The sequence below is a fragment of the Molothrus ater genome, chromosome 1 (assembly GCF_012460135.2).
Source record: "Molothrus ater isolate BHLD 08-10-18 breed brown headed cowbird chromosome 1, BPBGC_Mater_1.1, whole genome shotgun sequence".
In the NCBI taxonomy this organism is placed as follows: Eukaryota; Metazoa; Chordata; class Aves; order Passeriformes; family Icteridae; genus Molothrus; species Molothrus ater.
In genome coordinates this window covers 52,872,822-52,894,823 of record NC_050478.2, presented here as the reverse complement: position 1 = coordinate 52,894,823, position 22,002 = coordinate 52,872,822, and the positions used below count along the sequence as shown (strand labels likewise).

The following is a 22,002-nucleotide window of genomic DNA, read 5'->3' as shown; positions in this document are numbered from 1 at the left end:
CTGGTATTTATCATTTACAATAGAAACTTGTTAATGCTGGGTGTGCTGCTTGTTTCTCCTCCACTCTCCCTATTTTTGTGCCAATTACATGTAAACTGTGGTTTGTAGATACTGATCACTGCACTGAGCAATTGGGGGAAGGTCTTGCTCGTGTTGCTAATAGATAGTCTGATGTCTCTGTGTCACAATTCATCAGATAAGTTGAGGAGGTTGCCAGCTCAGTAGCAATTTGTTATACTTAAAGCATGCTGCTTTGCAGACAATGGCTTCAGTGGTTTGTTGCAGTCAGAGGGGAGTAATGGCATTTAGGCAGTGCTGAACAAAGTTTTCTGTCTTGTACCTTTTCCCCCATAGGTCTAATAACACGGATACAATATGCCATAATAGTGCTGTTTGTTCAAGTCATCTCTATTCCATCTTTTTCTGCCCTTGCCAAATGATGATTCTAAATAGACCCTGAAAATGCATGTGCAACTACAGAGTTATAGAAACAGGATAAGGGATACATATGCTGACTATTCACTCATGCCTGTTTCTTTAGATGTTCTGGTTTCCTTGTGCTTGACATTTACAGCCCATTCAGTAGTAAACTTCATTTGGTAAGCATTAATTCATTTGCAGATGTTAGTTTTCCACTCATCTTCTAGGATTGCAGTTCAGATCCAAGTTCATTTCATAAATGGCTGATGGACTGTGTTAAACTGTTTTTTCTACTTAAGCCAATGTACTGCCAAGTATCCACATCACTAGGAACATCACGTTTGTCAGGGAGAAACTGAAGATTTGAAGCCAGTCCCTTCAGCCAGTTGTTGATTATAGTATATTGGAGTCAGTGGAGCGATGAGAAATTACTCCATCTGAAGATGTGGTGGTACACACAGTTCCACCTCATCAAAAAGCAAAATGTTTTCTACTCAGGCCGGTGCTGAGTCCCAGTGGCACGACTCTAGAAGGAGTTTGGCAGCTGCTGTTCCTGCAGCTGTCCCAGAACTTGCAGAAGTCTTGAGCCCAGTGGTTGAGCTGCTGATGCCTGTGCTGATGCATGAAATTTATCAATGAGGAAAAAATGTGAAACAAATAATCAAAATATATCTAAGGAGCAGTTCTCCTGGAATGTGTCATTGCTAACCAAACTATTAGGTAAAAATGGTCATGCACATCATTTCCCCACGTATAAAAAGTGGATAACTATTGTTGGTGATACAAAAATATGAACCCTGCGACCTTTCCTATTATTATTGGTGCAGTAATAGCAATTTGCTTTCGCTTTCCCTGTGTGCTGTAGTGGCTGTAGTGTTATGTAAACAGCCAAGGATGATGGTGAGTAGCCTGACAAAATCCAGAGGTGAAAGAAGAGGTTGTAGAAAAGCCTAATTTCCAAGAGGCTTGCCAAAGCAAGAAGACATTTGACTCTTTCAGAACTTGATCCCTCCATTGAGGGCAGGAACTGATACTGGAGATAATTAGTTGAGTGGGCTCTGGAGGAGAAGCTTTTGGGAGCTGTCCAGCCTGTCATTGTCCAGTGTTTCTTTCCCCAGGGCTTCAGTTATTGTAATATCCTGTGTAGGAATGGACCAGTCTCCCTTCCTTTCTAACTATGGTACTGCTGGAAGCATCCTCTGCTCACAGAGAATGTTCTTCCAACTGTATTTTTCTCTCTCTACACTCCTTTTTTGCTTTGTTGGCTTCTGCTTCTGCATAGTATATCAAACAGCTGCTCATCTTCAGAGGAATTCATGACCTGTGGATACCCTTCCTACCATCTTTCCTTCCAGACCAAGAATTCAGCACTGCTGTTGGCAATCCTCATTGCCAACATTCCTGGAACATTTGTCCCCCTTTTCAGTTAATCTTTACAGGCTCTTTCTTTCCATCCTTCCTGCTTATTAGGCAAAGAAAATACCCAGACATTTTGATCCCTCTTTAAACTCCTACTTTCTGTACTGAAGGAAATTTGATAAACAGTAAAACTCTGTCCTGAGACCACAACTTACTATAGTAGTGAATATTGTCTCATTTTCTCTTCAGTTTCTCAAGGTCTTAGGGAGCTTGTGTGAGATGTCACCTTGTTAGGGGCAGAAATAATGGAATTTGCTCTATGCTCATGTCTCCTTGCTTCAAGAAGGATGTTGGTTCAGAACCTATGTTCTGAACTTCATCTTAATGTGTCAGCATTTATTCACAAAATTGCTTGGGTTGGAAGGGATGTTTAAAGATCATCTGGTCCAACTCCCAAATAATGCTCATAATATAGCATTTATAATAATTTCAGCTATTTGTTTTTAATATTACTTGGCTGAACAAGGAACTCAGCTTGGAAGTCAAGAGGAAAAATAAATCATATGTTCTCTGGAAATGAGGTCAGGTTTTGCAGGAAGATACAGGTGGTCGATGCTTCCAGCCTGTGACTGTTTTTGATGCTTTGGGATAATGCCTTTAGTACAACGCTTAAATTTTTGATAATACCTAAAGTAGTCAGACAGTTCAATTATATGACTATTGTAGATCCCTTCCAGATAAACTATTCCTTCCCTTCTTCTGTGCTTCTTCCTATTGCTTACTTTCCCTGCCAGTACATCTGAGGTAGCCCCTAATGGCATTTCTTCCTAGCCCTGCACTAGCAAAAGGGATTGAATATCTATAGCAGTGCCCCAGCCTAGCCATTGGCTCTATCACCCTGTAGGTCATCTCGAGATAATGGGACAAATTGCACAAATGTACAAAAAGTACGTGTGATGTGTGGTTTTTGAAAGTCTTTTCATCCAGCTGAGATGGGTTTTCACAGGATGGCACAACCTCTGACCTAGTGAGGCCCGGAGATCAAGCCCTCAGCCTGTTGCAGCATGTGCTTCTCATCTAAATGGTTTCAAATATTTTGAAGGCGTCAATTTTTCTGTAGTTTTTATTTTTACTTCTTGTACCCCTTTTCAGAAATGCCTCAACCTGTCTTTCTTTGAAAAACATAGTAAAACACTTGTGTTTTACTGTTCCTTGTGTGAACAGCAGCACTCCCTCAGAGAGAAGGTCCAATACTCTGTCTCCAAAGTGTCCCACCACCAGTGTCTGAAGAAGAGCACAGGAGCACTGAAGTTTAGTCCTGACAGGGTCCTGATGGTGCTCACGGGCCTCAGCGGCTGGGACTGGCCTGTCCTGGGACCCCCAGCCCCACCACCTCCTGCCAAGGGCCCAGGGACGTGTCCCAGCTCTGCCTGGGACCTTCAGTCCCTGGCTGAGCCCTGCTGTGTGTGTGCCCATCTCTGCCCAGTCTCCTGGGTGGGCCTGGGACCTGCACTGCAGAGCTGCTCTCGGGGGTGGAGCCCTCAGACCTGGGTTGGGCCTTGTCATGCAGAGCTCTGGGTTTAACAAGGCACAACTGCTCTGTCCTATTTGCTCTGCTCACCATAAATTAACACAGAGGCTGTTATTTGCCTGCCACGACAGGGACTTCTCAGCTCTAAAAACCGAAGAGGACACATAGCACAAAGTTTACAACTGAAAACAGAATTTTCTTGTTGTTATTCTGAATCTGTTTCAGAGCCAATGCTCACAACCATTACCACAATGAGCATGTGTAGCCAGGAGCAGGCTGATGTGTTCTTTAGTTTAGCTTGAAAATACATCCTTTGCAGTCTGGCAAAGGCAAGTGACAGAGCTACAGAAAATAGCAGCAGGAATGCGTGCCAAGCAGCTCCTGTTTCCTGAAGAGAATGTGAAGAACGATCAGGACCAACCACACACAAAAGAAAAAGAAGAGGAGGTGTGTCAAACTGTAGTGAATTTCTGAAATATGACACATATTGATGCCAAGATGCTTTTTGCCTTCCAAAGCTCACTCTGTTCCTGTGCTTCTTATCCTCACCAGTGGTCAGGCTCAGTGCTGCAGGGCAAGGAAAACACCCCCAGGGCCCATGCCAATCTACCCCAGGGGAAAATTCCTTTCTGACCTGAGTGGGGGCCATCAACTATTCCCTGAACACTTGAGCAAGACATGGCTCCTCCTCTCGAAGGCTGATCCGACCTCCCAGGAGATGCCCAAGCCTTAATCTGCCCTACCTAGAGCCATTTCAGGAGCTTCTGAGACTATCACATGCGCCTGGGCTGATCTTCCTCGAAGGCAAGAATCCTGCACCAGTGGGTGATTCAAAGTCCTGGGAGCCCTGGAAACATCTCTGCACTTCTTTTCTTATGGCTGCTGCCCCTGGCTCCACTGGGAATGCAGACAGGGAGCTCTGTGGTGCTTCTCAAGAAGGTGTTTACTTGGTCTGGTCACAGCTATGTAGCTGAAAGAGATTTTCATCCTTCCAATGAATTCTGAGGGTGGCCTTGCACCAGAGAGCTTCCACCAACCTTGTCCATCACCTGGTCTCCTTTTGTCAACTCCCTCCAAGTAATCTCAACAGCTTCTCAGGGATTTCCTCCTGGATGTCTTTGGGCTGGCCCTGGGCCAGTTCTGGCAGCAGGACACAGGAGGATGCTCTCCTTTATCCTGCCCCTGGGCACTGTGAGTGCTGCATTGCTGGGTGGTGGCACTCTGAAATGGGGGTGATGGGACCCTCCATGTGCAGCATCATCCTCCACCCAGCATCCTTCATAGGAAGGCTTTTGGGTGCTGGCCCCAAGGTACTCCCTGTGCCCCAGAGCCCGGGGTGCTGTCCTTGCCCTTGGTGACCATGCACTGCGCACAGCTGCTGGGCATTCCCCACACATCCTCTGTGTCTTGGCTGCCAAGGACCAACTTTGTGCTGTTACTCCTCTCTCAGGCTGTGGCAGAAACCGACCCTGCAGCTCAAAGACCACCCCTGTCAGCTATCCCCTTCTGTGCCAGACCTAATGTCTATGAGGTCCTGCAGGGAGCAGGACCAGGGACTTGATCTGTCAGCAGACTCTTTTCCTGGGGCATAAGGGGGCTGATTTTAGCAACTGCAGCTTGGAGGAAAGCCAAAGTGAAACCAGAGCCATAGGCTGAGATGGACAGAGCCAGCAAATCACCATGGAAATAGTACAGACTTTGAGAAACCAGTAAGTGGAGGTGACATTGGTGGTGTGGTAAGGTTGGTCATTTTTGGACATAGAGCATTTGGATCTGAGCCCAAAGCACAGTCAGGCAAATAAGAACTCTTCCAAACCAGGAAAATAGCTCATTGCTGCTTTTACTGTCATATCCCCTTTTTCCGCTGAAACCATGCTGCCCGAATCCTCTATTAAATACACTCACTAGCTGTGTTTATATGGAATGCAAAACACACTTTAGCCAGGCGTAAAATTTTCATAGCTTGTTTATCACTTTATCCTTTCTGAAAGTTATTTATGAGAGAAGAGCTTGGTGGTTCTTGAAATTTACTACCAGCTAGTTTTCAAGAATAATGCAAACCTAAAATTTTAGCTCATAAAATTCCATGTTATATAGGATGTACAGATTTCTTTTTTTAAAGTCCTCAGGACAGGAGCAGTGATAGCAGATTTGTCTCTAACCTTGCTCTGCCTGCTGATCTCTCCAGTCACATTCAGACACATGCAAGGGCCTGTCTTGTCACACTGAGCTTCCATCAAAATGCTGAGATTCTGTAAGTGAGTGGATATAGCCTGGCATTATAAACTCATTGCACCAGTTTTGCAAACTGTCTACTAACTGTATGCTAGGAGGTTGTTTTACACAGTTTCTTTTATTAATTAAAATGACATTCTTTTGTATTTGAATGATGTCATGAGTTACACTGGCAGTCTCAAATGGTTCCAGGTGGGCAATAAGAGGGAATCTCTTCAGTCCTTCCTGGCATCTCTCCTCCAGGCATGTAGGCCCTAAAGACTGGCAGTTCCCTTTCAGTGTCCGAAGCCATCATTATCCATGTCAGCATTACCAGTAACAACCTTCCTCTTCACTACATGGCTGCGGAGACAATTTAAAACTTCATCAGCCAGCTTTATTCACACTCCTGGAGAGTAAAGTGTATCCCCACAGTCAGCAGGGAGAAGAACTGTATCACACTGACCCACCAAGATTTGGTCTCTTGTAGCTTCCTCAGTGCCTGGACTGGTTGGGCACTTTCTCCCATGAAACCTCCCAATGGAAACTCAGTTAATGCCAGCCATGAATATTTCCTCTTTTAAGAGGCAGACACCAGTTCTGAAAGGACCTGGACTGATACCACCAGCCTTGTGTTCAGAGCCCACACACACACCTTGTCCATGGCTCAGCTGGCCGGCGGAGGCTGGATCTGGTTGTGACTGTGTGGAGCTGGACTCCAGCAGGTTACTCATGGGTGGAGCCCCCGTGACACATCTCTCAGATTCCACCCTTCATGCTTTGCTGTCATCAAGTGTAGGAAACAGGGAAGTTCATGGTGAGGTCTTTTGAATTTAGATTGCAAAAACACTATTGTTCAAGAATTTAGGCTTCCTTGTCCACCTCAGATTCTGTATTTCATGGCACCCATGAGGCAGAAGAGTCTATCACATGGTATATAATTCTACAGCCCTCACCCTCCCCCCCAGCTGAGGACTGGAGAGAAGACCATTGCTATCTGATAACTTCCCAAGCTGGGCTGCAAACTGAGATCAATGTGGTAGATTGGCAAATTAGCAAATGGAAGATCTCACCTGAAAATGGCATGAAGGTGTTGCTATCTTTTTGATTTGCCTTTGCTGCAAAATAATCAGAGTTTCCATTTTATGTTAATATGTACAAGATTTTGTGTCTTTACTTGAAAAAACTGGAGTGCTTTCCACAACAGATGTAACTCTGATTTTGAGCCAGATTTCAATGCAACTGAGGTTTGTCTCTGGGCAATTAAAATCCTCAATTAACATATTAATTATTTTTCTAATGATATTGTGTTCTTTTTGTCTTCTGAAGGGAAAAGAAAATGTTTAATTTGTATACTGGTTTGTGAGTTATTTAGCTAATTTACACATGAGAATTTGCTAGTATTTATCTTACAGTCATAAAACCATGGATTTATTTTAAGGGTTTTATATATTTCCTGCTCTAGTAGCTTCAGCTGGCAGGTGTAATTACCAAACCTTAAAAATACTGAGATTGTCTTACGTGTTTGTACTTGTTGAGACAGAAGGAACAAACACTTCTGACATAAATAACTGGCACTACCTATCTTTCTCTGATCTCTATAAAAACTGAAAAACCTTTCAAATATCGATCTGTGGAAGTTTAAGAAAAACAGTGATTTTGATGTCTTCAATGGTGTTCCAACCACTTCAATACAAAGACAGTGCTTAAGCTGTGCAGCAGGTAGCTCTTAATTGATGCTCATGGTGTTGGTGCAAACAAAGAAAGAAGGGAAGCAACAAAGCGACAGAAAAGCATATCTGCTGTACAAACATACCTACTGTTCTGTCATTGTTAACAGGATTGCCTATTGACAGAAAAGCATGTTCTTTGTTCTGTTAGCATGACTGTGTGTGGAGCTCCATCTTGTCCAAAGTGGCTCAGAAGTTTGGGCCGATGTCTGTTCTCAGATGCAAGATGAGCCCCTGTTGCAAGTGGTGTCATATGATGAGCACAAGTATTTGCTGTCCCTGAAAACAAACTGTTGAGCACTGAATGAAATAATTTTTCAAGCTTGAATAGATTTTCTTGCTTTTACTAGCCTGTACTGCACATCCTGGCTGGAGACCTGTTGGGCTAATTGCTATACAAACTATCCCATGTGTTAAGAGGAAGCATGGGCTGCAGCCAGAGGCCAGGACACACTAGAAATGTAGACATGTACAAGCAGATGCGTGCATAAGTATCTAGAGATTGAAAAGAGATACTGATTTTAGTTGTTTGCATTCCACCTTTATTATGATCAGGGTTTTCTTTGCAAAAAGTATTTTTTGAGAAAGGGATTTGAAGCAAGATGGCAGCTATCAGCAGGATATGAGTCCTAAGATTGCTTCAGGCAGGACATGGCATGCATAAAGATTATACTAATATACTTGTGTGATAAACAGAAAAAAAACAAGGGTACACAGAGACTACTTAAAAGGCAGGATAGGAGGATCAAGCAACAGCTGCAGAGATCAGCAGTGGCTTCTGTAGGGAGGGGGACAAACCTGAAGGAAATGAAAAGTGGAGGGGGAGAAGGAAAAGATGGAATAATAACAGAAGCTAAGGAGATGGACAAGAAAACTGAAGGGAAGGGGACTGAGGCATAGCTGGGCTTATCAGGGCTGAATAGCAAGCAAGAAACCTTAATGTTAAATGACAAATGAGGAAAGAGAAGGTATTAGGTAAGGTGAGAGAGATAAAAACAGAAATCAGGGAGGTAGTAAACATCAGTTGAATCAACTTCAGTTCGCTTTGTTTCTAGAAGAAGAAATAGCTTAAGAAGACTTCACTGCTGAGTGGACTGCTCTCCCTACTTTTCTTCTGGATCATGATAATCTCATATGGAGATCTAAGAGGAAACTACTCATCCTCTGAGCTGGGGCTGATATTGTTGACAAACTCTTGTTCCCAGACAGAAAATGAATGTGTACACAGGTTGTAGTAGTCTCAAAACAAGCAGCACAACTCCTGTATTCTCCTGTATTCCTTAGTCTGTTTCTCTCACCTCTTTATCACACAGGTTCTAAACATAATATTTCAGGTTTTTCCTGGCCCTTGAGATTATATGTTTGCATGTGCATTTAATGAAATAAATGCTGTTTAGACTTGCATTGCAATAGCAACTGGCAGACCCAGTCATGGACTGAGATGTACAAATGCTGTACGAGAGCCGTGTGAAACCCAAACTAAAGTGCCAGGAAATGTGCAATCTGAATGTAGAGACAGGAGTTCATAGGTGACCAGAGACAGCAACAAACAAATCCAGAAAACTGTGTTCATCTGAGCAATGATAGTCGTTATGATCATAGGCTCTCCAATTTACCTGAAGCGCACTTCAATTATAATTAGGATTCTGAAGCACGTCATTTAATATAAATGTACCCCTGAGTAAATCTATCCATATGTAAGATAGCACTTCTCCCATCTGCTGCTGTTAAAGTCTGAATGCATACAGGCACACCTGCCACTTGTCCTGGAGCTGGGGATGAATACAGCACAGGAACAGAGCCCTGACCACAGCGTGGCACTGGAGCTCCCCTGCCCATGGGGTGTTCCTGGATGGCTGGGGTGCTGGCAGCAGGGCTTTCTGTCAGGTTTGCCATAAAACCTGAGCAGTGTCATTCTTTCTGGATTAAATGCGTGAAGGGATCACAACACATTCTGCCTCTGTGCAAAAAATGCTTTCTGTGACTCAGTATAGGTTTTGCATGATATGTGAGCCAGGCAGTTTAGGTAGATATGCACACTGGTTTATTTTTGCTTGCCATTCACAAACTGAGTGACTTCAACTGAGGTTTGTCATGCTGAGATGCTTTGAGGATGAAGAAGTGAGAAAATGTATTGCAATACCTTGGAGTTGTGTTGTCTGGCACAGTAGGAGGCAGATGGGGTGCAAGTCTGGAAGCTCTTCCTCCTTCCAGAGTGGTCTTGCAGCATCCCTGCTCTGCATAAGCTGCTGGTGTATTGTGGTTGGCTCTAGAGGCAAGAGTGAAGCTGTGGGGTTTTCACATTGCCTTTGAGAATGAAACTTTCTATGAAAGCTGCATTAGAACTGGCTTAGGAAGAGACCTGTGCCTGTACTTTTATCCCAAATCACAGAAAGTAGAGAATGGAATGTCTCCACTGTATGTGGCATAATGTAGTTTATTACTTTTTGTTATTTGCAAAGCTACTAAGTCTGAAACCAGCTTCTGTGGGGCTGTAGAAAATTCATGGTGACTGGTTGTGAGAAGAGGATTTACAGTTCAGCTATTTGAAAGAGTTTTGCTGTGTGTGCTTTTAACAGACAGCTGAAAAAAGTGTGGATTAACTTCTCTGAGATTGCCTTTAAAGATGATGTGGCTCCTTGCCCAACTTTGGGATCACCCTGCTTTATTTCCAGTGTAAATACGCTTCTTTAATAAAAGCAAAGGGCCACCAGACTATAGGCAGTTGGTAAATTTGGGACTAAAATGGATTATGTCCATGAGATTTAGTGGCTTATGCAAGACAGAGGGAGATGACAAAGCAATGTGTACTTTTATTTTGTCTAATTTCATGGCTATTACATGTTTTGAAAGTCTTTTAATAACAGGGGAGTATAATCAAATGGCACTGTTTTGTTTCGGTTTTTTTTTTTTTTTTGGTTTTTTTATCAGTTGAACATTTCTGAACAGTTGAGAATCTTCCTAAATCCAAAGCTTTTGTTTCTCTTCTTCATTTTTGTGCTCTTGATGAATTGACAATTTTAGCAGTGGTGTCGATCATGTTTTAAGATTTCTCAGCTGTTGATGAGTGCACAGCAGAAACTGATGGTGGGGATGAATAGGAGGGTGGGCCAACAGTCTCCAGAGGTGTCTGATGTGAGGAGATGGGGATATCAAACTCTGGTTGCTGAGGGGTTTTCCCTGCTAGTGCTGTAGGGAAGCTATAAAGTGTCAGCATGCCCAAAAGAGAAGGAAGGAGAATGAGCTGAGGTATAGGCATTGTAAATATTGCTGATGTGGCTGAGTTGTGAATGTTTTTCAGTTTTTTAATTGTATTTTAAAGTTTTATTACTTCATGTTTGAAGAGCCTTCTGTCCTTGCTGATTGGCTCTTCCTGATTCAGGCTTAAGTTTCTCTCTTTGTTTCCTTGTTTCTCTCTGCGTAGTTAACATGTGGATGTTTCAAAACTGTTTGAGGCCTGAATGAGGAAGGAGGAGAATCTTGTTCACAGTATTTTGCAGTCTAATCGTGGACTATTCAAACTATATATTGGACTACTCAGACTGGATATCTGGTTAGGTCCAGTATGGTACACTGAAATTTATTTCCTTTGTGGCTGGTCCCTGAAATATCCATGTTTGTCAATAAATTAATGGGAAGAGGAAATACTGGTCAGCTGGTGCCCATCTAAGCTCATTCAGTGTGAGGATTTTGCAATGAAACTCCACTGTAGAAGTCTTTTGTTTTCTTTCAGTTTCTTCCTAAGCTAAATGGATATTATGGTTAATCTTACACAGTTGGAAAAGTTTATTGTACCTAACATTGTTCTTAGTTTCTAAAACACGTGTATTTCAGCATTGAAGTGCATGACAACATCCAGCTCTACTGGAACGTAACGTAGTATGCTGTCAACATGGGTAAGGTACACTCGATACTGAACAGTGGAACGAATCAATTAATAAAATGTTGTCAAAGGCTTTGGTGGAAAAAACAATATTTTTAAATGTCGCTTATGTTGGTTATGGGATATATGCTGAGTTAACCTCATTGAATTTTCCCCAGGAATTGATGCGCTTACAATTGGCGGGTCATTATGCTGCTCCACCTGTGTAGTGTTAAGGTCAGTGTGTTTTTCTGATTATAAAAACCATCCATACCATTCCATTATAAATTCACTACCATTCATATAATGGAATGTGCCAAAGCTCGGAGCTCGTTGCAGCTGCCCCCGGTCCATGTTTAAGATCAAACAAAGTGGTTCAGGTAATTTGAGCACCTTTTCAAGAATACGCCCAATCAAGCTTCATTTGAAGTGATCTTTCATTGTTTAAGGTTTTCTTTTCTTTTTTTTTGTAACCTGCTAAGCATCCATCTGATGTGAGTGTGGGGTTTTTTTTTGTGTGGCCAGCCCAAGAATTCTTATGGAATGAAGATGTGGTGATTATACAATCCTAGCAAGGAGGTCCTGGGAGCAGCAGGCAACTGTAACACTGCAGTTGCACGTATCCATGCCTAGGCAAAGCACAGAATGCATCAACCACTCACCTTCACAAGGCATTTTCTGAAACCTGCAGCTTCTAACTGTGAATTAATTCTGAGTCATCACGACACACAAATCAGCCATCACAGTAGACACTAATGTGTGAGATGCAGGGATGTATGACTATGGCACTAATCACTGACTAGAGGAACCTGTGAGATGATGTGCATGCGTAACACACTGCTGCTGAATGCATCCTTCTGCACAGCTTAGTCTCCTCAATTGTTGTGCGTTATCTAAGACAGCCAGAATGTGCATTGAAGTTTATCTAGTGTTATTTCTGTCACTGAAATGTTGATATGGTTGGGGCTTTTGTTTGAGTGTTTGCTTCTATATTTTCCTCTCTTATTAATCATCCAAATGACTTGAATTCTGTGAAGAGGAAGAGTTCAGTGAGCAGCCATGTATGTCATAGGGCATTATGTTCTTCCAGTTTCATGAGGATGTATCCTTTCTGTTTAAAGTTCTGCACTTCACAGTAGCCAGTGAGAGCCTCAGGCGCGAGCAGTTCTGCTGGGGAGGCATTTGAGCCTCTGTGCAAATTAAGCAGTGCTGTAATTGCTGAGGAAATACATGAAGTCTCTTGATGATGACAGCTGAGAATCTTTGTGGATGTGTCCAACAGCACTTCTTTCACCTCTGTCAAGCTGCAAGCTTGGTGGTATTCTACATGCATATCGATTCACAAAATGTGATGAATCACAGGAAGACTCTTTGGTGAAGAGTAATCCTTGAATGTCCTAGTTTATGAAAACTGTTCACAAGCTGACATTTCATATGACAATCATTTGAATTTTGCAGCTATTGCATCAGGTAAGTACATCATCAGAAGTATTTGGCAGTGTCTTTTATTACTCTGAAAAAAAAAAGAAAACCAAAAAACTAAATGAAATTAAATATCCCCCCACCCCGCCAAAGCTGATGCAGGTTATGGTAGGAATGCATATTTTGCTCAAGTGAAAAGGCTTAAGAGGAAGGGCATGTTTAATAGCCAAAGGGGCATGAAAAAGATTGAGAATAGGATTTGTTTTAGTAAAGCACAGTGCATAACACCTGTTTTAACTTAGGAGCAAAACTGTATTTTACTTGGGCATCAGATGGAATGTATTTGCAGAATTTCAAAATTCATCTGTGGTGATGATTTTCCTAAGTTTTAAATGAATGGATCTCTCACTGCTAGCTAAGACACTGCTAGTGTCTTTAACAAATCTGGACCCTTACACACATTACCACAGGAGATCCTGGAGGTTGTGTTAAGTACATTCCTGCCTCCAAGAATCCTGCAATGAATAGGTAGCTGATGTAGCAGCAGGAAGAAAAAAATTACTTGCTTCAGCATATTCAACTGACTGTGATGCTTTGTTTCCTCAGGGTGGTCTTGTGGTTAAGGTAAGGGAGTCTTGGTCCTCAGTTTGTGTGGACAGCTGTATTCAGGTGTACCAAAGTTATGTCAAACACCTGTCACAAAGCACTCTCTATTAGATACATCATCTATCTTTAATTGACAAAATTCCTTAACTGCAGTTTTGGTTCAGTTTCTACCACTCTCCTATATGTATGGAGGGAAAAAAGCATTTTCTAAATTGGAAAAAGTCTTTCCTCAATTCCTTGCCCCACCTCCCCTCTCCTCATCCTGTATGGAAAGCATGTTGAACTAAGTTTATAACAAAATTTCTAGCTGGACACTTCTTTCTCCTTTATTGCCATTATTAGAAAAAAATTAGTTTCTGTTTTAATCTAGCATGGATTACTTCAGGGAAATCAAGCCAGATGCACGATTTAGTGTATGGCAATCAGCAGTAGGTACCTGTAAGGGCATTTACTTGTCCTTCCAGATAAGGCTGTTGAGTTGCAATGTAGGCATTGGAGATAAGTGACAGTATTTCTAAGCTGTTTGAAGACTTGATGGGTACAAGGAGTGTAGGACCCTGCCAAATCCTTGGGGAGGTGTAAGCACTATTTAGAAGTGTTTAAGTATCTAATTTCTTCAAATATTTTCCCTATATATGCTCTATATAGTAAACAGAGTGAAGTCATGCTCCTGTTGGTATTTCAGAGCACCGTTTTCTCTCCCTTAACTGTACAACCAATATAGAAAAGTGCTCAAATCTCAATGCAGGCTATAAAAACTTGAAGGAAAATATAGAAACACAGCAAAAAAAAAAGTTATAACACAATCAAAATAAGGTCCCAGTTACAAAATATCTTAGTGCTCTAGTACGTGGTATCTCCTCTTCAAGTAATTTCTGACTTTGAAAAAGTCTTCTCTAGATGAGACACAGAACAGCATGCAAAAAAACCTTTTGCTTTGGATTTAGTCCTTCATTAGGGAAGAGGGCTGTTATCAATCCACCACTTAAAAGAATCATCTCCGGTTGAGTTTTACATTATGTTTAGTCTATCAGGGACCCGTATAACACATGTGCTTTTTGTAGTATGCTGTGTATTTACATTAAGACACACAGCAATATTTTATTCTTTAATTAGAGTTTATCACATACTTTCAATAAAAAGAGTTATTTATGGGAAAAAGATCCATTGATTTTTCTACACCGAACGTTATTACTGTACAGTTGTTACCTGGGGTTTATTTAGTACTCAACAGACAAAAACTTTTCAGATATCCTTTTGTAGTGTAATTCTGGAGCAAAAATAAACAACAACAACAAATAAGCTATAGGAATTACTTTTTATAAGGCAGCACATATTGGCAGAACCTACACTGACAGCTATTTCCCAGACAAAGGCATTTCCCCATATCCAAAATAAAGCATTTTGCAATCCCTTTTCTTTAATCTGTGCCTTATATATTTGCACTGCCTTTAATGCTAGTGATAACCAAAGTATGTAAAGAATGTGCTTTGAACTATGCAGTTTTTCTTACATATTTGTCTGGTAGGCAGAAGAGCCAACAGATCCACCAAAATCATTGGGTGGAAAAGGGATGGTGATTATCCAGCCTGCCAGCAGGAAGGAAACCCTGGCTCTTCCTGAAGACTCTCAAATGTGTGCTGGTGGTCCCAGCAATGGCTGCAAGATATGGGAGAGTGATTGGAGGAGAGGTGGAGCTGTGAACCAGAGCCCTGGCTCTCCTAATGTCTTTTTAATTAGAGTATATAAATATTGGCTGGGATTGCAGTTACATCTTAATGGAGAAATTAAGAAACAGATTAATTTTTGGCACGATTCTCTCTTCCTGTTTACGTGTGTCTCTATTTCCAACATCAGTTTAATTGAAGGAACAATTCTCTGTACTTGCTTATTATCTGCCAGACATGTAAATGAATAACTATACATTTGGAAAAACACAAGGGTGCTTAAGGACACCACCAGAAATCGAGACATGCTTTAAAAACCAGCACAACTGACCAATATTATTGTCCAGGTTATTAGGAAGGAAGCACTTAATAGGAAATTTGATAATGATTGTCATTCTGCCCGCGATATCACTTAACTGAAAGGTTGTGAAGGTGGTGCTTTCTATCTAACTTCAAGTATTTAGAAGGGACAGAAGTTGTTTCAAGGCCTGTTGAATTTAACAACCTAGGCCTCATTTTCCATTGCATCCAAGACATGCAAGATGAGGCCTAGGCTGAATTCACTTTTGTCCTGATCATACCTACTGCACGAGCTATTATCCATACTGGATAAGATTGATGACATTGGAAACTATGTGTGCCTTCAGAGTTTCGATGCCAGTTTAAAATTTCTGGTTGCTGTACTGGCTGTTGTCAGCAAAAACCTCAAGAACTTTTAAAAAATCTGAAATAAAAGGCGTTATAATTTCTTTTGGTAAAATGCAAATATGCTTGTAACTTCCAGGTTTTCCATGCTGGGAACCTACATTGTTTCCATAGTGTTTTGCAGCTTTGCTCTTGCATGATGTGTGGATATACTTTGGTTTTGACAGGCACAAATATTTTGATTTTACTGGGAAATTCAAATATGTTCTCAAAATGTGGCCCATCTCTTTAAGGCAGATAAACTGACTGAAAAAATCCATTATTTTTTGAGCCTCTATATGATAAAAGTCTAATTAAAGTCAATTAATGTTTAATTTTATTAATATTAAACCATTTACAGAACTAGTTGCATAGTGAAAAAAATTATTCTACAATACACCAAGAAAGCTCTGTCAAATACATTATCTCTGACTCTTTATGTGAATATATACTTTAATTGAATTGGGAATTTAAAAATGAAAAATATAAATGAATTTTTTTTTGTACTTTGCATTTCAAATTAGTCCATTTTTCATGACACTGAGTTTTCACCTCTATTAATTTCTTTGGTTCTTGTAGAAAAATTATGCACTTGAAGCCTCACTCAAAGTAGGAGAAAAAATTCACACCAGTTTTACTAGTAAGCTGGAAATCTGTCACAAAATCCATACAGAAAATATAAGCATATTTTGTTTAATTTGTAACTAAAATTTTCCACAAGGATGAGAACACGCTGAACTCTGTATGACAAAATACTAATTAGGAAGAAGGGAGCTGGAGAGGGAGTAGTGTTGTGTTGCATATTTGATCAGGTCCTGTTCCCACTAAAGTCACTTTGATTAGATTTATGTTGTGTGTTTCTAATGGCCTTTGAAATACCATAACACCTATTTCTGCAGACTTCTACACAGGAGAAAATTCCCTCGTGTGAGTAATCAATTCAGTCTGTGGAGGCCATGTAGAATGTTTTTATAGCCTACCTTCCTGGGATGATCAGACTTCTGGTTGCCCTTTCTGTCTGTCGGTCTCTTCCCTAATTACTTCTGAAGCCATTGGCTAATTTCAAGTGAAACAGAAAGGAGTCTTTGAGATAATTAGGTTTCTACAGGCCTCAGGGGCTGGGAAGAGGAGAGAGACTCAAGGTTGGGACTGGAGGAAGGACAGGTTGAGTCATTTGTCACCTGCTTAAGCAGATGGCAAAATCTCTGGGATTATAATTTCCTTTGCCTTAGGTGGGTTTTTTGCATTGAAATGGACAGGAAAAAGCTGGGACTTTAATAAAGGTTTAGTGATGATGAAGGATAGAGCTCTGCAAGAAAACAGCTGTTTTAATTCCACTGCTAACAGGGCTGCTTCTTTTTATTTCCAGGAATACTTTTGGAATCAGACCTGAATGTTTTTAATGCAAACATTTAGCTTCTGGTTAAACGTTAGAAAAAGGTTAGAAAAACAGCAATCAGTTTATCACTAATACTGAGAGAAACAGTACCAGAATAGTATGTAGCTATTAAGCTAATGTGTTACAAGCGATAAATTTGTTAAATTAGTGTCTTTGTCTGTTTGCAGGTCTTATACTGTGGTAGGCTCACCCTGACTGGACATCAGGTGCCCACCAGAGTTGCTCTGTTATTCCCCTCCTCAACTGGACAAGGGGAGAGAAAAAAAAACGAAAGCTTGTGTGTTAAGAACAGGGAGAGATCACTCACCCGTTACTGTCAAGGGAAAATCAGACTTGACTCAGAGAAATTAAATTCTTAGCAATCAAATCAGAGTAGAGTAATGAGAAATAAAACCAAATCTTAAAAACACCTTCTCCCCCTGGGGTTGTGACCAGTTCTTCACATGTTTTTTCTGCCACTCCTTCCTCCCCGGGGGGATGACTCCATACCTTGCTCCAGCAAGGGGTCACCTGTGGGGTCCTTCCCACAGGAGACAGTTCTCCAAACTTCTCCAGTGTGAATTCTTCCCACAATCTGCAGTTCCTGCCAGAAAACCTGCTACAGTGGTGGGCTTTTCTCTCCATGCATCTTCAGTTCCTGCCAGGAGCCTGTTCCAGAGTGGCTGTCCCATGGAGTCACAGTCTCCCTCAGGCATCCATCTGCTTTGGCTTGGGGTTCTTCTTGGGCTGCAGGTGGATCTCTTCTTCACTGTGGACCTCCAAGAGTTTCTGGGACCCAGCTTCCTCACCATGATCTGCATCCCAGGCTTCAGGGCAATCTCTGCTCTGATGCTTGAAGAACTTACTTCCCTTCCTTCAGTGATCATGGAGTTTCTGTAATTGTTTGACACACATTTTTTCACCCCTCTTGTTGAAATGTTTTAACTGTCTTAACAATGTTATCCCAGAGGTGCTACCACCATCATTGATGGGCTTGGCCTTGGCCAGAGGTGGACCCCTCTTGGAGCCAGCTGGCAATGTCTCCATGGGACATTGAGGAAGCCTCTGGCAGCTGCTCACAGAAGTTGCCCCTGTAGTTCCCTGCTACCAAAACTTGGTCACACAAACCCAATGTATGCACACAAATGAATCTCTACACTGCTTTGAAACCCCTCAGGGAAGTGCCTGTTCACTGGTCAAGTTTTAATGTCACTGACATTCCAGTTTTACTGCTTAGGGTTAAATTGAATAGTATTTCATCTAACAAGTAATATCATCAATTTAAAGTAGCATCTGTAGACCAAAGCATATTTCATTGATTTGTGCACAAAATTGGTCAGCAGGAAGTTCTTGTTGTCCATAGGAGAACAGAACTTAGTCGCATTCCAAGACACCCAAGCAGGCCATGGCTGCTTGTGTGGCCGCAGCCTTGTTGCAGGGCGATATTTGTGTCTCAGTCTTTCTTCTAGAACTCAGGTTTAAGGCCTGCAGACCTCAACAGTTTTCCAGCTTGCTTACTTGTGCAGCCTTCTATAAATACTAATTAATGAAACTGTAGACTTTCATTGCAATGCTCTGAAACCTCATCCTTGATGAATTTAGGACCCTTCCTTGACAGAAGATTTGTTACCAAAAAAATGGGTTAAAAACATTTCTCCTTTGGGCCTTACTTTAAGTGCAGTATTAAAAACTGTAATCACTTTTCTTCTGCGAGGATTCAATGGCAGCAAAAAAGTGTTAAATCTAACTAATGGTTCTCATTAAAATTAAATGAAACTATTGTTTGAACCTTCATTCAGAACCATTTTCATGGTTTTTTGTCTGTGAACGAGTGAAATAGAATACTTCCCATCACCTCTGCAGATGTTCTTCTTCTGTGGAAGCTCTCACAAGACGTTTTGAACATGGGACTAGAAACCCTTTTGAACTGGAGTAAAAGAGGAAAGAAGTAAATTAACACCCCGAGCAGTAACATAAGCAGATGTACAGGCCTCTACATATGTGTGATACCCCATAGTAATATTTAATTATTGTGTTTGAGGTGTTCTGGCACTGGCAGCCAACTCAGTATGGGTGGAGTTCAGCAATCATACAGTCACCACAGGGGTTGCTCATCTCTATGTGCAACTCCAGAATTTTTGGAGATTGTAGTCACAGGGCTTGTCTCTCTTTTATGTTTCTATTTGGTTGGTGGAACCTGGACCAGTTTTCTCTTCTTTATCTGCTTGAACTAGACTGATCCAGTTGTTATGGGTGGTTTCTGCTTTGAAAATCTACTTTATACCTGTAATTGTTTCCCATGGGGAAACTACCAGGCTGCATTTCATCTAGCATTGGCTCGCATATTCCCAGGAAACCTTAGATATGTGGCTTAGATTTGTCTTACGGTGATCTAGATGAAAACAGAGTCCCTGAACACAGCTTATCTCATGTAGGAGTTTTTTGGCCACCACATGTTCTTTTTTGTAAAATCTGAATCTTGTTCCTCAACTAGAGATTGTAATACCAGAACTACTACTTTTCTCTAGTCATAGTTTCCCCAGTTTTTTTGCTTTCTTATGAATACAATTATAGTATCAGCTTATTAAGATTTATACAATCAAAACATAAACAACTTTAAATAATGATGAAGCAATAAGTAGCAGTCTAGTTTGAAAATACTTGTCACAGTTTTTCCTCTCCAGAAACAGAAAAATCTCACCCTTTAAACTATGCCTTGTAGGTTTAAAATCACTAGTATTAAGTTTTTAATTATATCAGAATTATTTTCAAGAATAAAGTATTTGATCTGTGCCATTATTTAGCATTGGTCAGTTTTTATTTACCATTCCTCAGTGCAAATTAGGAAATCTTGATCCTCAAAATATTGGTCATAATAGATTTTTCTTTAAAAACAACAAATTTCAGGTATTTTGTTGTCACAGTCTCCCTGAAAGTGTAGATACATGAAGAGAGAATCTGTTAAGAATAAGCATACTTAAATGGGGAATTCAAACTCTTGGTACTTCCAAGAAGTTTTAATTCTGTCATTTTCACTGACATCCAGTGATATCAGATGGAATATGTGCCATTAAGATGACTATGCTTCAGTGTCTCATGTTCCAGTTTTCTTTAGAAAAAATGAAAAATGTTTATTCTTATAATTGCATAGGAAAAAACCCAGATATCATGGTCTAAAACTAATTATGTCTTAAATTAATACTAACCTATCAAATCACATGTTTGTTTTTAGGTTTCGAGATTGCATTCTAAAAGTACTTGCTGTGATCTGTATTTCAAAATGCAACTTGCTGCTCTACATGTTTTGTGATGTGTCTTCCAACAGAGTAGGTTGTCCATGGATGAAAACATGTGAAGTGTTTTAGTTAAAATATGAACTCTTTATTTTCCCGGTCTGGATTAGTCCTTGTTAGCTACAGCTGTTGACAGCTATACAGGTTTTCCTTTGCTTTACAAAGTCACTTTGTTCCCCATTGAAATCAAGGGAATTCTGCCTTTAACTTTGTTGTAAGCAGGATCAAGCACACTCAACTGGATGGCATTTCTGTAGTTTTCTGGAGGTGATATGGTAATAACAGGAGCTCTGTAGCCAATTAATTTGAAAATGTCAGGGAATATTTCAGGCCTCATTGAAAGGGAGATGATGGAACTGGGGGCACACTCTGAAGCTGGTTGAAAGACTGGTTTATTGCAATGGTTTGTTGTTGTTCGTAGATCAAAGGAATGGTTGATACAGGCATTAATACTCGACAGCCTGCTAATGGTACCTACCTGCCTCACTGCCTGAGGAGGCTAAGAGACTGACACTTCAAAACACTTACACTCTTAAAGAAATACAGATGGAGGTAAAGAAGCATGACAGTCTAGCAGGAGTGAATGAAACAGGACATTTTTCTGCACATTTAAATTGTGCAGAAACAGGACATTTTTTATGTTCTCTTTGCTGTGGAGTGGGGGTCAGCCAAAGAACCATGAGTGAAAAGAGCTCCTTCCGGCCCTCCTGAGTTTTGTATGTTTATTGTCCCCACAAGTTAATCCAGTGTCTGTCTTATAGTTGGTACAGCAAGTGATGCTCTGTGTCCTGTCCCTTCCTACCTACAAGTGTTGGAACAGTGGTACTGACAAGTGAGAAAGGGGAGATAGGCCTTGAGAATAAAAAGGGATGAGGAAGAGAAGAAGGTGCATGGTCACCTGGAATATGGCTATGGCATGGGCTGTGATGTGAGAGACATGGCACAGAGGAGCAGGGTCATTGCCAAAGCTTGGCAGAGGGAGGGAGGAGGGGAAGTGCACACAGCTCTTTCAGGCAATGGCACTCAGAGTCAACAAAAGTTTTTCAGGTGATGGTGATAAATGTCTTGCGGTGTGTATGGATGCACTTGTGCTGCACAGGAGTGTCTAGGCAAAAAGAGAAGGATGGATGGTGGGAATGCTACATGCATAGATCTGCAGGATAAATTCTTTGATACATACACACATGAACCTTTCATTTGCAAAGATATATACTTATGTCTGAAAGGAGGTTAATATTAAAAACTTCTGTTTTGATATCTGTGCTTAGTTTTTTTCAGTGCCTCTTTCTTGTGTGTATATTTCATGCATAATAAGCTATGCCTGACACCTGTGTAATACATTAGACAAGTCTTTTCTTCCTGTGTCTGGTAGCAGTATGCACTAGAGATATGACACAAGGCTTGTTTTCTAGTAAAACAGTTGTCTAAGTGGAAGGAGTAATGCATTCTTCATGGTAGAGAATGGTAGAATTTTTATAACTCTCATGTAACATGAGAAATTAAGAGTGCTTTCCACAAAAAAAGAAAGACTCCTCCAGTCACTGAACTTTGGGGAAGAGATACGGGAAATCTCAGACTGCTTCTGAGCAATGACTGAGAAATTGCTGTACCTGACAGTTCTGGGAAACAGTGTACATTACTGGGTATCTTTCTGCAACTCATACTTACTCTACATCATTTCATTGTTAGTCTCTTAAATTGTGCAGAATGTCTTCACGGCTTTTCCTGTAAACCTCTGCAACGTTTACTGGTACTACATTTTTTTAAAGAGCTGTACATAGAGTGCATATACTATACTAAGTATTTTATTTTCTGTGCTCTTTCTTTGGATGTACC

The 22,002-nt window shown here is 41.0% G+C and overlaps 1 protein-coding gene across 8 annotated transcripts in view; it reads left to right on the top strand.

Annotated features, from left to right (window-relative positions):
- HECW1 (HECT, C2 and WW domain containing E3 ubiquitin protein ligase 1) overlaps nt 1-22,002 on the top strand; it is a 251,754-nt gene that overhangs the window by 55,207 nt on the left and 174,545 nt on the right. For 2 of the 8 annotated variants that reach the window (XM_036406658.2, XM_036406659.2), the window contains one exon: nt 11,296-11,353. The exons of the other annotated variants lie outside the window; for them this stretch is intronic. In XM_036406658.2, coding sequence (XP_036262551.1) covers nt 11,327-11,353 — 27 coding nt within the window. In that variant the 5' untranslated portion in view covers nt 11,296-11,326. The remainder of the gene's footprint in view (nt 1-11,295; nt 11,354-22,002) is intronic. 8 annotated transcript variants of the gene reach the window in all.